Genomic DNA, 16,880 nt, shown 5'->3' with positions numbered 1-16,880 from the left:
GGGCAACCTTTCAACAAATGGGTTTCTATGCTTTAACTTAAAACCAAACAATCTCCAACATGCTTAATGTGCAGTAACATATCTACAATCTAAATAGTTCTTGATCTCTTCTACTAATCTAAAACTTGCACATTCGCTGCATCTATTGTATTACAAGTTTGAACAACAATTTTCATCCTATCAGAGCCTTTACTCAAGTAATAGATATTTGATGGATCTTGCTTTGTTATACATCTCAACATTGATGTGCGCCTAATATTTCACTAATAAATTTTGACTGTAAAGAACAATATAGTAGTTTTTGATTTGAAATCCAATTCTAACAGCGAGTAAAATACTATTTGCTTCATCTCTTCTTTTATAAAGAGGAACTCTGTCTTTAAGCAGAATCGTCTAAAGTTGAAACTTTTTTGAATAGTGTTTACTACATTGATTCTTTACCATACACACAACACTTGGTTTGATAATGCCACATGGCCCATGTACCATAAAGTTCACAATAGTTTTGTAATCCAGCAGATCAAATTCTAGCTAAGGCATCTCAGCAAAAATAATTTTGTCAACATCTTGCAAACTTAAACATCAATGGTCAGGGTGCAACCAGAACAATATATGTGCATGTGAACGTCCTTTTTTTGACACTATATCGTGTAAACAACTGTCACAACAAAAGAGCATATGAGAAATGATTATACTATTGCACAACGATATTATATGCATAAACTTAAAAACAAAGTGATCATATATCTGTATCATCATTGTCATATGCTAAAAAAAATTAAACAACTAACCTACTACCACTCTTTCAAAATGTTTATAACCAACTAAGTCTTTTAGCAAAGACCTCAATCTAATTTTGAAATGTGAGAAATAATGTCTGGTTTATCTTCAACTTGTTGTCCATCGATGAACTTGAGCGCTTCAATTATTTCTGGCCATTTACTATTACGTGTAAAAGTGATGAACAAATTAGGATGGCCATAATATGTACATATAGCCATCACATCTTGATAATTTTGCATGTAATAAAGTGGTTTTCTTGTAAAATGTGTGGACAATATTATTCATTTTCCAATGGCGTTTCCATCTGTATCACCTTTTGTCAAAGCATCAACAACTTCTTGGAACACTTCAGTCCTATATCTTTGAGATTATAATCTAATCTCATACCTTCAATACTGGTGAATGCATCAATTATATATTGCTAAAATAACTTCCCACCCTTGAACAATGTCAATCCTTGACTCAAACGAAACATAAGCATATACACATAAAACTCTCTAACAGTGATTGTGCCTCGTTTTGTCTAAGTTATGTGATCCCATTTCTTGTATGGAATACTAAGACTAAATTCATATTCTCCATAAGGAACCAACAACGGATACTGCATAGACATAAATGATGGATGTAAATCACTTATCCTTCGTAAACCATGACATCTTTGTTCCATAATTATATAAAATTTGTCAATCAATTGATCCATATCTCCCATAATTAATACAGCTATTTCTGAAGACACATGATTTGTATATTGCAAACCATCATTTCTTCATCCACCAATTAATTTTAATTTGATTAGTAGGTAATCAAACTCTTGAAATCTCTCTTTAGCCATTCCAAAAGCGTTGGCAATCTTATTAGTTTGGTCAAGCATCTTCATTAATTCTTCCACAATATTTGCATCTGTGGTTGATAGATTCAGGTCACATCCCAATGTAGCAATTTTGTTATAAACTTCATTCTCCCTATCATATATGTATAGTTGAGCAAATTTCAGTTTGCAACCATTAATAGGTAATAAAAAAACTATCTTATTATGGTTTTGCCTGCTTATCTTAAAGACGTATGGTCCCGATCTTTTATTAGTCTCATTATTTATTTTATCACCAATAAAGGTGAATTGAAACATTGAGTTATAAACTTGCATGTTATCTTTGAATTTCAAAGTAGTTTAACCACCTCTATAATCAAGTAATGTAGCTAATAGTGGAGGTAGTTGTTTGAAAGGTGGTAAAGACAGTTTACCTTCTAAACAACATATACTTAAACTCAGTTGCTATTGATTCCTATTCTTATTTGTTCTTTCTTCAGACCACATCCATGCACCGTAGAAGAAACATGTGTATTTTAGACCACCAAAATCTAGAGGTCAAAGAGATGGATCTACAAATGGAATGTATAGAATAGTAAAGAAAATTAGGAGGAAAGAAGCGATCTCGCATATAAGAAAGAAATTCATAGAAAGGCTAACCTTGATGACTACGTACTAAATTTGAAATTTTGCATGAAAATTTGCAGTGCTATCATTGTTGAACTCAACAGTTGTCCCACAATGAATAGATTGTTGATCAAATAATGATGCTTCGTTTTTATTAGTGAGACAATAAACTATGGTTGGATCATTGAAAATGATAGAGCTATGCCCTAGAATACTGTTGTCACAATGTCGACAGTCAACATCAATAGAAACAATTTTCTGCTTTTAAGAACACTAACAGTTATATTCAGAGTTTTGAATGTCAAATGAGAAATCAACACCACCATAAGTAAGTCTTCGTTTAGAATTTGTATCCATACAAGGTATTCCAACATAGCTACTGCTTGATGATGGACAATGACTTTCATATGGACTGGGGTGCATGAACCATGAATTATGAAAATTGGATGAAATGAAAACATCGGCCTAATGTTCAAACACGATGTGCAATTCACCATCAAACCCAACCACAAAGTGCAAGGAAACATCTTGATGATATGTAATAGAAGCAAAGCAATTAGAAGAAAATTCAGAGTATTCCATTTTGTAACCTTCAATTTTTTCCTGTTCATAAACATATGGAAAAATGAAATAGATACAATTATTTGAAAATAAAAACATGGAATGCATTTAAAAGAAGTCTCCTCCCCTATTATTAAAACAAACACTATATCAAAGAATAAGAAACATATTTAATGCTCAGGAACAAAATATCATTAATTTTTCAACATAAGATTATAATGAAAAGCGAATAAGGAAAATGAAACAAATATATGTCAAACCTAACACAGAAAGGTAAGATAATTCTAAACCTCATTTATGCATAAAATATTTCTAAAAATTTTAAAAGTAATTACCATCATTAGCCATGTATAATCACTGCAAGAAAACAAACAAAACAAGAAGTAAGAAGAAGAAAAATCACAGATGGTAGCAAAAGTGCAAGTCGACCCTAACTTATGAAAAAAACACTAACAAATCATTCCCACTCAATAGCACTATTCATGGATTTTAAGCAAAGCTTTGTTTTTTATTTGGTGAAAGATTTCGAGCAAAGCTACCCTTGCCTAATATCAAGATAAAAAGGTCTTAGCCTACCATTAGACAAAATATTCAATTAGCTACTCACAGTTATAGTCCCTATAAATAGATAATTTATTAAGTTGGTTTAGTGTGACTTTTATTTATATATTTATTTTAAACTATTATTTTTGTAATTATTCTAATTTTTTTTATTTAATAAAAAAATGTGCCCATGGTAAATTTTTATAACTAATGAGATTTTATTGACTTGTCTCAATTACAAAATACTTGCATAAGCTTAGAGAATGAAAAAGACATGACTAATAAAACTTCAAGCCGATACAAGAGAAAAGGCTCACTTTGAAAGCTACCAACAGCTAAACAAAAGTTAATCACAAACAAATGATAAGTTGCAACCACAACTAAACATAACTAGCATCAATTAGTTAAGACCCTACACTAATTGAAAAATAAAGAACCACCAAAATTACATAATCCGCATACTTGAGACTCCACCTTAAGTTTTCCAGATTGCTTATGGTCGTAGAAAAAGAAGTCAAATTTATAGATTACAATCCCATCATTTTTATTGATTGACTCCCCATTATTGAATAATAAAGATGCTCAATAGACACAATAAATAAAACAATTTTATGAGCATAACAACTTAAAAATTAAGTACCAAATGCAACATTGAAGAAACAAAAACCCAAAATTTTCTAATTATATTCGTCAATCACAAACCTGCAAATGACCAAAAATATAGGAAAAAGGGAAATTTTCTATTTTTACAAAGGGTGAAAGGAATTGGAGAAGTAGAACAAAGATGAAAAAATGGGAAAGTTCCAAACCAAGATCATGAGGTGATGAAAAAATCTCCAAGTCCAAGCTTGTAAATTCTCCTAAAAGAAAGCAAACAAATGAGGTTGATAGCCATATCCAAACCCTAATCTAATAGAGCCATCCTTACTTAGCAATTAAATGAAACACTATAGAAAATATTCAAGATCAAAGCAAAGAACTAAACTGCTTGATAAAAATAAAAAACTACATAAAGGGCTATTAATAATAGCCAACTAAACCTAAGCCTACTTAGTGTGCAAGTAAAGTAATTAGCAAATAAAAAAGTATTCTAACCCTAGACTTCCTTGAAGTACAAGCAAAGTAAAAAGAAAATAAAAAAATATTTTCTCCAAAATATTCTTGGAATTAATTGTCATAGCTCATGCTGACACTCCTGGTTAAGTTGGAGGATAGATATCAATCATACCTAACTTGTCAATTATACCACTAAACATTTTTCTTAAAATTGCTTTTGTGAGAATATCAACTAACTGACCTTCAAACTGGACAAATAGAAATTGTATAATTTTTTGATCGAGGTTTTTCTTGATGAATTGTAATCAATTTCAACATGCTTAGTGGGATCATGTTGCACAAGATTTTGTGCAATTTCAATGGCTACCTTATTATCACAATAAATATTCATAGGTTTTGCGTATCACCATCCAGAATAACTCACATACACCATAAGCCATACCTTGAAATTCAACTTCTGCACTTGATCTTACCAATACCTTCTACTTCTTACTTTTCCAAGTGACAAGATTACCTTCCACAAAAGTAAAACAACTAGATGTGGATCTTTTGGTTGTTTGATCATCTACTTAGTCAGAATCCGTAAATCATTCACTATTAAAGACATTATTTTTATAGAATAACAAACCTTTGCCCGGAGCACTCTTCAAGCATCTTAAGATTCAATATACTGCATTCATATGTTCTTCACTTACTGCATGCATAAACTGACTTATAACACTTACAACATAAGCTATATCCAATCTTGTGTACGACAAATAATTAATCTCCCAACCAACCACTAATAATGACCCTTGTCTATTGAAACTTGATCTGGAAAAATTTCAAGCTTATGATTTATTTTTGTAGGCATGTTTGTTGGTTTGCTAGTAAGGATTCTAGTTTTGGTTACGAGATCTAGCACATATTTCCATTACCAAAGGAAAATCCCCTATTTTGATCTTGCAATCTCAATCACTTAGAAATATTTAAGTTACCCCAAATCCTTCATTTCAAATTTAGCAACCAAATATTCCCGTAATGCTTTCATGTCACATGGGTCATCTCTCGTCAAGACCATATCATCAACATATATGATTAAAGTTGTTATCTTCCCCTCTTTGTGTTTTATAAACAAAGTATGATCTGAGTTACTTTGTTTACTACAAAATGCTTTGATTATAAAAGAAAACCTCCCAAACCAAGCTCTATGTGACTATTTCAGCCCATATAATGCCTTATACAATTTACAAACTTTCCTTTTACTCGAAGAACTATGTTTAATTCCTAGTGGTAACTCCATGTAGAGTTTTTCCTCTAAGTTTTCATAGAGGAAAGCATTTTTAACATCAAATTGTTGTAAAGGCCAATCTCGATTTGCTACTATAGATATGAGAATTCAAATTATATCAATCTTGGCTACTGGTGTAAAAGTTTCTTGATAATCCACCCTATACTTGCTTTATATTTTTCAATGCCGCCATTTGCTTTGAGTTTAACTACAAATACCTATCTATATCCAATTGTTTTCTTTCCTTTGGGTAAGGGAACCAATTCCCAAGTAGCATTCTTTTGTAAAGCCTCCGTTTCTTCGTTCATCACTTTGATCCATTTCAGATCTTTTAATGCATCTTGCAAACTACTAGGAATATATATAGTGGACAATTAATTAATAGTGAGTGTATACGATTCAGACAATCTATGGGAAGACACATAGTAACTAATTGTGTATTTGACCTTAGCTTTAGGATTAGGTTCATATTGTTTCTTTAGGACTCCAATATTTGATCTTTGTGGATATTTAGGAATTATCACTTTTATAAGAACATGTGTTTCATGGGACTCATAAAAAATATGGGATCTAAAATTTCATGAGACTCATCAAATATGAGGTTCGAGATTACCTCATTAGATATGGAATTTAGGATTACTTGAGGAACAACATTCTGGGTTGATTCTTCAGTTAATAATGTATGTGTAGGCATTGGTAATTTTGAGGACTTTATGACAGAAGTACCTAATTCACTTGCAAGAAGAACTAATTCATTCTTAATTTCAAGAAAACTATCATAATATTGTTGAACACTTTTCCCCAAATGTTCATTCACTTCCTTTAACTCCATAAACTCCTTTCCTCCACGACCTTGTTGTAATACATTCTCTTCGGTAGAACTCTCCCATTAAAGAGAAGGTTTAGAGACTCCCCCTAAGTAATAAGGCTCTAATTCACAAAAAGAAACATCTAAAATTACATGTAATTTATGGGTTTGAGGGTCATAGCACTTGTACCCTTTTTGAAAATCAAAATAGCCAACAAAGACACATCATTTTGCACATGGATTAAGTTTATTTCATAAGTTTTTGGGAATGTCAACATATATAGTGCAAACAAAAACTCATGGTTCAAGATTAAGGAGTTGGGGAATTGAAAGTCAAGATCACACTTTTTGTTGATGGGGCCTTAAAGTCTATTTCTCAATACGGTATTCGAATAATAAGGTAGATAGCAAGTTTTATAGCTCCTCTTTATTAAAATCGAGGCATGTTCTTGCCAAAGAGAAAGGCATGAACCACTTTCAATATCCATCTATTTTTCTTCTTAACCAATCCATTTTGCTATGGATTATAGATACAAGAAGTTCAATGACGAATCCCATAAAGGCTAAAAAATTTGTCAAGAGATCCATCATACTTAATACCATTGTTTGTTTATAGATCACGAATTTACTTCTAGTAATGAATGCCTACCATAGTAAAAAAATTTTAAAATGTTGTGCATACATCACTTTTATTTTGAAGCAAAAGACCCAATTCATTCTAGTGCATTCATCAATAAATGTAACAAAGTAACGAGCTTTAGAAATTGAAGGAGTTTTTACAAGACCTCAAACATCAGAGTGAATAACAGCAAAAGGTTCTAAACTTTTATTCAAACTTGGTGGATAAGCAATACGATGGCTTTTAGCTAGTTCGCAAATGTCACAATGAAATCGAAGTTATTCAAACCTGAAAATAGATGCGATTGTAACTTCTTAAGATAACTAAAAGAAAGATGTCCTAATCTTTGATGCCATAACCATATAGTTGCTCGAGCCTTGTTTTGCTACTAGTTAGATTCACCTAGTTGAATTTTGGTCTCATAGTTTCTGTTAAGTCTAAATAATAGAGTTTGCATCACCTAACACCATAACCAAGAATATTTCAAGCCAGAATGTCTTGCAAAATGCAAAATGAGGGCCAAAAAGTTACAATGCAATCAAAAGTAAAGGTAATTTTGCTAACAGACAAAAGATTACATTCAAAGGATGGAACAATAAGAATTGTATCTAATAAGAGTATTGGATAATATGACAGATCCCTTACCGATAACAAGACATGTACTACTATTAGCTATGGAGATAATAGATTGAGAAGAAGGGAGCATTGATTGTAACTAACTAAAGTCCTTAGTCATATGGTCAGATGCATATGTATTAAAAATCAAAATATTATTCCTAAAAGTTGCAATGCCGATGCCTCGCCACCCATACTTGAGTGGGTAATGTTTGCTGTATTCTGCTATTTGTTTGTAACGTTTGTTGTAGGCTTCAATTGGTTTTCTTCAGTAGATGTCATTATGGCTTTCCCTGCAATCGTCTTTCTAGGTTTCTTTGTGAAGTCCTATCATTCAGGATAGCCAATGATTTCATAACATTGCTGTTTCAAATGACCTATTTCACCATAATGAGTACATAGCACAATGTCAGATTTTCTAGTTGATTGATTGCTTGGATTCTTCAAGGAGCTAAACAATGGTCCTTGCTGAGTTTAGTTGGCTAGCATAGTTGTGCTCTTAGGATTTGGATGAGACCCTCCTATTGTCTATCTTTGTTGATATTCTCTCTTGACATATGCATACGTGCTTTACAAATTAAGTTTTGGATCTTTTCATAAGATTTCTCCATATACTTGATCAAATTCAGAATCACGTTCACTTAGAAAAATATGGACTCGAAGCTTGGCCTTCACAATATGCAATTGAACTACACCTTCAATTGTTCCTTCATGTGAGATAATCTTGTGATCAATTTTTTGAAAAATAGTCACAAGTTTATTATAGTATGTTGATAATGGTAGGTCATTTTCTTGGTAAAGAAAGATCTCTAGTTCAATTTAAAAATACAAGTCTCATTCGATCCATTATAGATGGTTTTTGATACAATTTCTCATATCTTCTTTGTAGTGGGAAGACAAATAAATCATTGCATCATGATGGACTTATTAAGTCAATAAGCCAGTTTTTCATATGTGATATTCAGTAATCCACATTCCAAAATTAAGATCTTCGGGTGTATGCTTTTTTGCTTATTCGATGAGATATCTAACTTTGTTGCAAGCACCAATACGCATCTCCATGAGTTAAGACCATAATGAGAAATTTGTTTCATCCAGTGTAATATTGATAAGAAACACAAAATTATCTTAGTGGATAATAATTGGTGGTGTTGGGTTGCCTAATATGGTTGGAGCCGTGAAATTGCTTGGTTCGGTTGAAATAATGGAATTGGTTTCTGCCTTGTAGTTTTAAATGAATAGAAGAAAAAAAAATGTAATGGTAATTTTTCAAATATAAGCTTTAGAATTCGAGATTCACGTTAAAGAGTTCTTTTAAGATTAAAACTATTTTGATACCATGTAAAAAATATTTAAGATCTAAGCAAAGAACTAAACTGCTTGATAAAAAATAAAAAACTACATAAGGTGCTATTTATAAAGCCAACTAAACCTAAACTTACTTGGTGTATACGTAAATTAATTAGCAAATAAGGAAGTATTCTAATTGTAGACTTCCTTGGAGTACAAGCAAAGTAAAAAGAAAATACGAAAATATTTTCTGTAGAATATTTCGAGAATTAATAATTACAGTTCATGCTGACAAACACAAAATCTAAAATTATTTGTTCATTCATTTTCTTTCAGTTTTTTAGAAATCAAATAGAGACTACTCACCTTTTGGGTAAGGCTTGAGCATTTAACTTGGATTGTAATTGGAATCGGGGTTTTATTGAGTGAAACTCTGAGTTCACTCTATTTTTACAGGAAAACAAGGTTGAAAAAATCTAAGAACAGAAAAACAAAAAAAAAAGATGCAAAAGGTCCAAAATGATCTTCATAAAAACATCAAAAGACAAACACAAAAGTTTGGCCATCTATACATCAAATTCATTATATTAAGATTGCAATAAAAGGAGAGAGTTTAATTTAATAAAATGATAGAACTAACTGCAAAAGTGACAAATATGAATCTAATTACTCTATTACGTATACTTATGTATTGTAGTAAAATACTCAACTAACCCAATCTAAACACCCAAATAGCCACATTTCACGTGATAAAATAATAAGTAACTTGATTTTTTGACAATAAATAAATAAACAACTAGATATAGTTACCTTTGTTTTGGGTAGAAAATCCATTGGCTGGGAGGTGGTAAACGCACCGTTTTAATTTTTGTTTTTTGCCAGAGTGGAAGCTTCCGGAACGAAACATTTGTCCCTTTGACTTTTCCACGCAAGTTCAAAAAAAACCTTCCACGAAACCCGTGGGCGCCCATTAATTTCCATCTTAAATAAAAAAAAGGAGGAAGAAACCCCAAAGTAAAAGTCTTCCAAGTTCTCTCCTAAAAAATATTTTCAATTCCAGTAGACAAGGCTCTCTCTCTGTAATTCCATTACGGATTGGAGCCAAACAGGGAATTTTTTCATGGATTCTCGGTTTTTTCTTGGATTTTTTCTTCTTAGTTTCCTTCATTTCTCTTTCGTGTCGGCTGAGATTAATGGATCGCTGCTTAAAATGAAAAGGGGAACTTCTTCTGTTCTGTTTGACCCATCTCGTGTAACTCAACTCTCATGGCACCCTAGGTAACTTTAATTTCTCCCTAACATTTTTTATTTTTTTTTCAGTTTAATTTAGTCAAGATTGTGAAATTTATGGTTGGTTTGGTTTTTTTTTTTTTTTTGCAGGGCTTTTATTTACAAAGGATTTTTATCGGCTGAGGAAAGTGATCACCTTATTACTCTGGTAAGCAACAATTTTTTGTTTATTTTTTTCTTAATCTTTTGAAGAATTTTGATTTAATGATTTCATTTTTGAAAATATGGTGTTAATTTTGTTCTTAGGCTAAGGATAAGTTGGAGAAGTCAATGGTGGCGGATAATGAGTCTGGTCAGAGCGTAGAAAGCGAAGTTCGAACCAGCTCTGGCATGTTTCTTCAGAAAGCTCAGGTATAAATAAATTGCCTCTTTTTATTGTTTAGTTGAAATTCTGTTAACGTAAGAGAGGAATGCTGTTAGTTTGTTTACCGCGTCCGCATTTGAATGTCGAACTTATGAGCAGAATTCTTGAATTTAGAAGTAAAAGGAATGATCTCCCCACCTGATTTTGTTTTCTATGTCTTTTGGCTAAATTGACTGTATGTAATTATATGCAATCAAATTTTATTTGTATCTGGGTTTACAGAATCATGTCATAATAACGGATTAGTATTCTAAAGTGTTCCTTTTTTTCTTCCATGAGATACCATAAAATCAGATCACAATGGTTTGGGTATGCTTTGTATCTTTTTTCCTGATAATGACAGATTTGATCATATTAACCAAATGTTTTGGAGTACTTATGAGTTGTGAACCACTTAATTGCAGATTTGCCTGGCATTCTTTATTGATGTTCTGTTGGAAGCTGTATTCAAAAATGTTTGTAAAGAAGCAGTTTTTCTGTATTCTTCATAAATAACAAATTTTTTGGGTGGTAGTTCGTGCAGATTATGCATTGTGTGATTGTGCTCTTCCCCTCATGATTCATTCAAACTTAATCTCAGGGTTCTTTACCAAAACAATCTGTTTCCTCATTGAATGAATATCTGAAAAGCTGATTAGTTTGACTTAGTCAAATTGGTTCTGGATAATATGAGCCTTCTCAAATCCCTGCCATAAAATTATGTGTTTCATTAAGTTAATCTGTTGTTTACCTTACGCTTATGGTGATGTTAGGATTATTTTCATTTATGGACCCTGTCTAGAAAGCATTGTATGTGCTGATTCTTGAACTTTAAAGGCTTACATGGTGTCCTTTGTTTCTCATGTGAAGGATGAAGTCATTGTTGATATTGAAGCCAGGATTGCTGCATGGACCTTCCTTCCAGTAGGTATATTTGTTACTGCTTGTTGCCATCCTATAATTTCTTATCCATATGGAAGCATTTTTTTCTCATCTTCCTTGAATATGGTGTTGTAAACAGAGAATGGAGAGTCCATGCAAATACTACACTATGAGCATGGCCAGAAGTATGAGCCTCATTTTGATTATTTTCATGACAAGGCTAACCAAGAGCTGGGTGGTCACCGTATTGCCACTGTACTGATGTATTTGTCTGATGTTGAGAGTGGTGGGGAAACTGTCTTTCCAAATTCACAGGTAAGGGCATTTGCCATGAATCCTATTTTCTAGTGGTCTTTGATTTTCTTTTATATATGTTTTACTTGGATCCTGTTTTATCATTGTTACATTCCCATGGTCTTTGTTTGTGTAGTTCATCACTCATCATTTGTCTTCTGTAGGGAAAACTTGCTCAGCCCAAGGATGACAGTTGGTCAGATTGTGCTAAAAATGGATATGCAGGTATGATCCTCTTGAGATTTTGGGTGAAAACCACTGTACCTTTATTACTTTCTCAGATTTAATATGCTAGATCATATATGAACCTGTGCATGGAACTTTTTTTTGTTTTATATTCTAAATAAGAGAATATCCTTTAAAGAGGGAACAAGTATACATTGAAAATTAGTTAATTAAAAGTGCATTTGGGTCTTGATCCTCTTGGACACAGCAGCGGAATTTTGACATTTGCAATATCTTAACAGTATATATTCACACTTCTAGGACTGACAAGTGATCCGTCGTTTTGATGAATTCTGTGGATATTACCACAAAACAGCCGTATCAATTTTTCATTGAGTTGTTCTCTGACAAATTGTAGCATTAGAAATCCCACCATATAGTCTTTGGCTTTTGACACGACTGTTCTGCATTCACTTGCAGTGAAACCCAGAAAAGGCGATGCATTACTGTTCTTCAGTCTTCATCCTGATGCGACTACAGATACAGACAGTTTGCACGGGAGTTGCCCAGTGATAAAGGGTGAGAAATGGTCTGCAACAAAGTGGATCCATGTAAGGTCGTTTGATAAACTAGAGAGGCGCTCTGAAAATGGGGATTGCGTTGATGAAAATAACAACTGCCCTGTCTGGGCTAAGGCCGGAGAGTGTGAAAAGAACCCTATTTACATGGTGGGTTCTGAAGAGTCATACGGAATCTGTAGGAAGAGTTGTAAGGTGTGCTCCTCCTAGAAAGTTCTTGGGGCTGCTTTCTGGGTTCCTTAAAGAGTAATGGTCAAACCCATTTAATAGTTGTACATACTGATATTTGAGTTATGCTCAATGGGCACACACATTTTGTAGGACGAGAAATCTTTTTATTGCGAAATGTCATATGTTCAAGATGATTTTACCACGTCGATTACTATCCGAATTTAAACAGAATGATTTTACTGTTAGTTAGACTACTTCCAATTTCTCTAATGAACATGCCAAGTGGCTGCCCTTTGCAGCCAAGCGTCGGAAAATTGCAACATATTTGTATCCAAATAGACGAGTTATCATCCGTTAACTCGAATTTTCAACTGCTTAGACTCACCAAGCGAAAGGGGTCTAATTTTGTAAAAACTAAAAATATAGAAGTAGGTAATGCTAGTTTTTCATCTTGCAACTGCATAAAAACTTTGGGCAATATTATGATCCCTAAATTACCAATTTCTCAGTTTAAGTCACACCAGTTGTTAAGGTTACTAGTCTTAAAAACTTTCACACAAGGTTTTAATTGCATGATATATGAACTCCCAAAAGCCCAATAAATATTTGCAATAATATATTTGAATTTTGAAAACTACAAAGATATTCAAAATTGATAAGGAAATTTGGCTTACCACAAAAATTTTGAAATAGAACCCACATTCGGCAAAAATTACCTTCCAAGTGAACGTTTGTCATGAATACTTGGCAATGCTATAAGTTATATGTAAAATCATGCAAAATTTGCTGTTTGGAATCGGGAGCCATTTGCATGCTTTTCTTGCCTCCTCTGATCACTTGTTTTTTCTTCTCTTAAATATAATCTCTCTCAAAGGTTCAAAATTGCATCACCATTACATAATAGTCACCTTGCTTTCGGTACATCTCACCATTATCATTCAATGGGAAGACCTCCTTGCTGTGATAAATCCAACGTTAAGAGGGGTCTTTGGACTGCTGAGGAAGATGCCAGGATTCTTGCTTATGTTTCCAACTATGGAATTGGGAACTGGACTTTAGTTCCAAAGAAAGCAGGTTTCGTCTTCTTTCCATGCTTCAAAAATTATTATTATGATAATGCATATATAACTTGATTTGCTCTATGATATTTTCTACAGGATTAAACAGATGTGGGAAAAGCTGCAGGCTTAGGTGGACCAATTACTTAAGGCCTGATCTTAAACATGAGAGCTTCACTCCTCAAGAGGAAGAAGTCATAATCAATCTTCACAAACATATTGGCAGCAGGTTGTCAACTTCTCTTGTTTTCTCCTTATTTTTCTCTTTATATCTTTGAATCCTATTAATTTAAGCAAGTATTCCTATCTTTCTTGTTTTTCTCATGCCAGAAGTGGGGATTCCTAGCTCTAGTTTTGCTTAAAGTTTGTTTTCCAAGGATTTTAATTGTTCATAATGTGCTGACTACAAATTTGGAATAAGCCTTCCCTGAATAGATTTAAAACTATTAGATTTGCTTTAACTTGTAGCACTAGCCATAAACTTCACCACTCCTTTACTTTCCCAAGAAAATGTTTATGAGAGAAGAATAGAAACTTTTCACTGTCAGGAATTTTTAGATTAAATGCTGAATTTTCCATTTGCCAGCATTTTACTATGTGACTGAGAAGCTGGGAGGCCTTTTTGTCATAAACAAACGAATTTCTTTCTGGTTATACAACTATCTCAAGTCTTAACAGCCTGTTATTTTCTGTTAATAATGCAAATTTAATGATTTCTCTCTCTCTCTCTCTCTCTCTCTCATACAAAAGGACAGAGAGAGAACAAAAACAAAAGGGGGCTCATTGCTTAATTTGATAGTGCAGATGGTCATTAATTGCAAAGCATCTTCCTGGAAGAACAGACAATGATGTGAAGAACTATTGGAACACTAAGCTGCGAAAGAAGCTTTCCAAGATGGGAATTGATCCTGTAACTCATAAGCCAATTTCTCAGGTTCTTTCTGATTATGGAAACATCAACAGCCTCCCAAACACTGAAAATCTAATTGGGTCCTTTGGCAAGAATTTGAGAAACACGTTAATACCCAAGATTGAGCCATCTTCAATACCCATGGGGCTTCAAAATAACTGTGTGGTCATGAAGCCAGTGATAGAGAAAGTCCAAGATAATTTATCTGCTGCAAATAACCTTTCATGGGACATTTTGGCTCAGGGTCAAGTCAACAACCGAGGATCTATCCAACCTAACTTCTTCAGTGAAGTTACTTCTCCTTGTTCATCTTCATCGTCAACTGCTTTCTCGCAATTGAGTTCACCTCAATCCTCTTCTTTCCAGGCATCTCAGTCTGAAATTACACCACCATCTCCCTTCAGTTGGAGTGATTTTCTCCTCAGTGACCCTCTCTTCCATGACAATTCTCAGCAAAAACAAAAGCACAAGTTCCCTGGACCAAGACGATCCTCAACTATGACACAGAAGGAAATATCCCAGTTCAAAGCCAATGGTGGAAGTGATCATAACTTTAACAGAATTGAACGTCAGGGATTTGGAGTATATGATTACAGCTCTACCACAATGAATCAAGTTAACATAAAAACTGATGCTTCTTCATTGCCTGCAAGTTCTTTCGTTGATGCCATCTTGGATAGAGACAGTGAGATACGTTCACAATTTCCTGAAATTTTAGATGGTTCTCTTGATTACTGAGTTATATTTTAAGACTGATTTTTAACAGATTTATCGACAGTCTGAGAACTTGGTACTAAGTTTCTTCTGATAACTATGATACTCTGACGAATAATTTCTTTTTACTGTGTTGGTGTTCGAACACATAATCTCCATGTGAGTTTGTGTTGTGATTTTAATGGTGTTTGCACCAGTTGATCATGCATTCATGAGAACTGAAGCCATGCAGTAAGTAAGAAACTGTAAAACTGAAGCAATTAGCACAATGAAGAAGAAGAAGGCTACTGTGTAGAGTTTTTAACAAAAGAAAAACTCGAAAGAAGCAAAAACAGAGAAAACAGGTAGTGAGAGATGAAGAACCAGTAGGGAGCAAAAGATATTTCTTGCTTGCTATTATAAGTATTTAACACAGTCGAACGATTAAAATAAATAAAAAAAAAGGACATTAGGCACATAACGCCTTTTGTCTTCTATTTAGCACCCTATTTAGCTAATTGTAAAGTAATACAGTCCTATACGAAGGAACAAGACAGCAAATGAGGTGGCTTGCTGTCGAGTCATGTGTAGCAAGGCACGAGTCTTCTTCTTCAAATATGAATTCCTTTTGGCGCCCACGGAAACCTCAAGCCTGATTCCAACTTCAACGCACCTCTTCGGATCAGCCTTGAACACTCCTAATTTTGAGCTCAGAAAAATAAACCTGTCTTTGCTCAGGCTCTTAGTCCGTATATTAGCAAGCTGCTAAACTGTGCTGCAATATTTCAATTTAATCTCACTATTTTTAATAGCCTCTCTGATAGCATGAAACTTAAACCCAATATGTTTGGTTCTTCCATGTTGCACTAGGTTCTTGGCTACGACAATAACAGATGAGTTGTCGAGCCTCAGAACTGTCCCGTTTGATTGCTCAAACTAATCCTAAATCACAAAGAACTTTCCTCAACCACAAAGCATGGTTTGTTGCACATGCAGCTGCAATGTACTTAGCTTCGGTTAAGGATTGTGCCGCCACCTCTTGTTTCTTGGAGTTTCCGGTGAAAACTACACTTTCAAATGAAAAACAAAAACCTCCAATGCTTCAAGAGTCATCTGGGCAACATGCCCAATCACTGTCGCCCAATAAATATCACTATAGCATTGTAACGCTTTGTTCTTTTCTGTTTGCAGAATTTGAGACCATAACCTAAGGTCCCTTCGAGGTATCTAAGCCCCGCTTGGCTATTGTGAGATGAATTTCAGAAGGTGCTTGCATATACCTTGAAAGCACATTGTTAGTGTGCATAATGTTAGGCCTTGAAGCTGTCAGCTTGTCACGACCCGTTTCTAACGGTCCATGAATGGCGTAAGGACCTAGACAGGTTTAGCTCGCTAGACCTAAGCAAGTCTCTTACATTCATATATAAACTAAACTATCATATACAAAGAATTAAACATTCATTTCATATATCACATAAACTGTCTGAAGACACCATTACACCATTATGGAATTTTG

General features: G+C 33.7%; 2 protein-coding genes and 1 pseudogene across 2 annotated transcripts; 2 read left to right on the top strand and 1 right to left on the bottom strand.

Moving 5' to 3' along the window:
- Positions 1–7,915: 7,915 nt before the first annotated feature.
- On the bottom strand, positions 7,916–9,368 carry LOC149526457 (uncharacterized; annotated as a pseudogene).
- A 587-nt stretch (positions 9,369–9,955) lies between these two features.
- On the top strand, positions 9,956–12,905 carry LOC110426620 (putative prolyl 4-hydroxylase 7). Its single transcript, XM_021441872.2, has 7 exons — positions 9,956–10,258; positions 10,361–10,418; positions 10,517–10,621; positions 11,484–11,541; positions 11,635–11,810; positions 11,954–12,014; positions 12,435–12,905. Exons 1-7 carry the CDS (start codon positions 10,101–10,103, stop codon positions 12,740–12,742), a joined length of 924 nt encoding a protein of 307 aa, XP_021297547.1. The 5' UTR covers positions 9,956–10,100; the 3' UTR covers positions 12,743–12,905.
- A 739-nt stretch (positions 12,906–13,644) lies between these two features.
- On the top strand, positions 13,645–15,409 carry TDF1 (Duplicated homeodomain-like superfamily protein). Its single transcript, XM_089785344.1, has 4 exons — positions 13,645–13,777; positions 13,861–13,990; positions 14,566–14,831; positions 14,868–15,409. The coding sequence occupies exons 1-4, from the start codon at positions 13,645–13,647 to the stop codon at positions 15,407–15,409; spliced, it is 1,071 nt and encodes a 356-aa protein (XP_089641470.1).
- The last annotated feature ends 1,471 nt before the right edge of the window (positions 15,410–16,880 follow it).

This window comes from Theobroma umbraticum, unplaced genomic scaffold, assembly GCF_002168275.2.
Source record: "Theobroma umbraticum cultivar Fairchild unplaced genomic scaffold, ASM216827v3 scaffold_12.0, whole genome shotgun sequence".
NCBI classification, from domain to species: Eukaryota; Viridiplantae; Streptophyta; class Magnoliopsida; order Malvales; family Malvaceae; genus Theobroma; species Theobroma umbraticum.
This window is presented reverse-complemented; position numbering and strand designations above follow the sequence as displayed.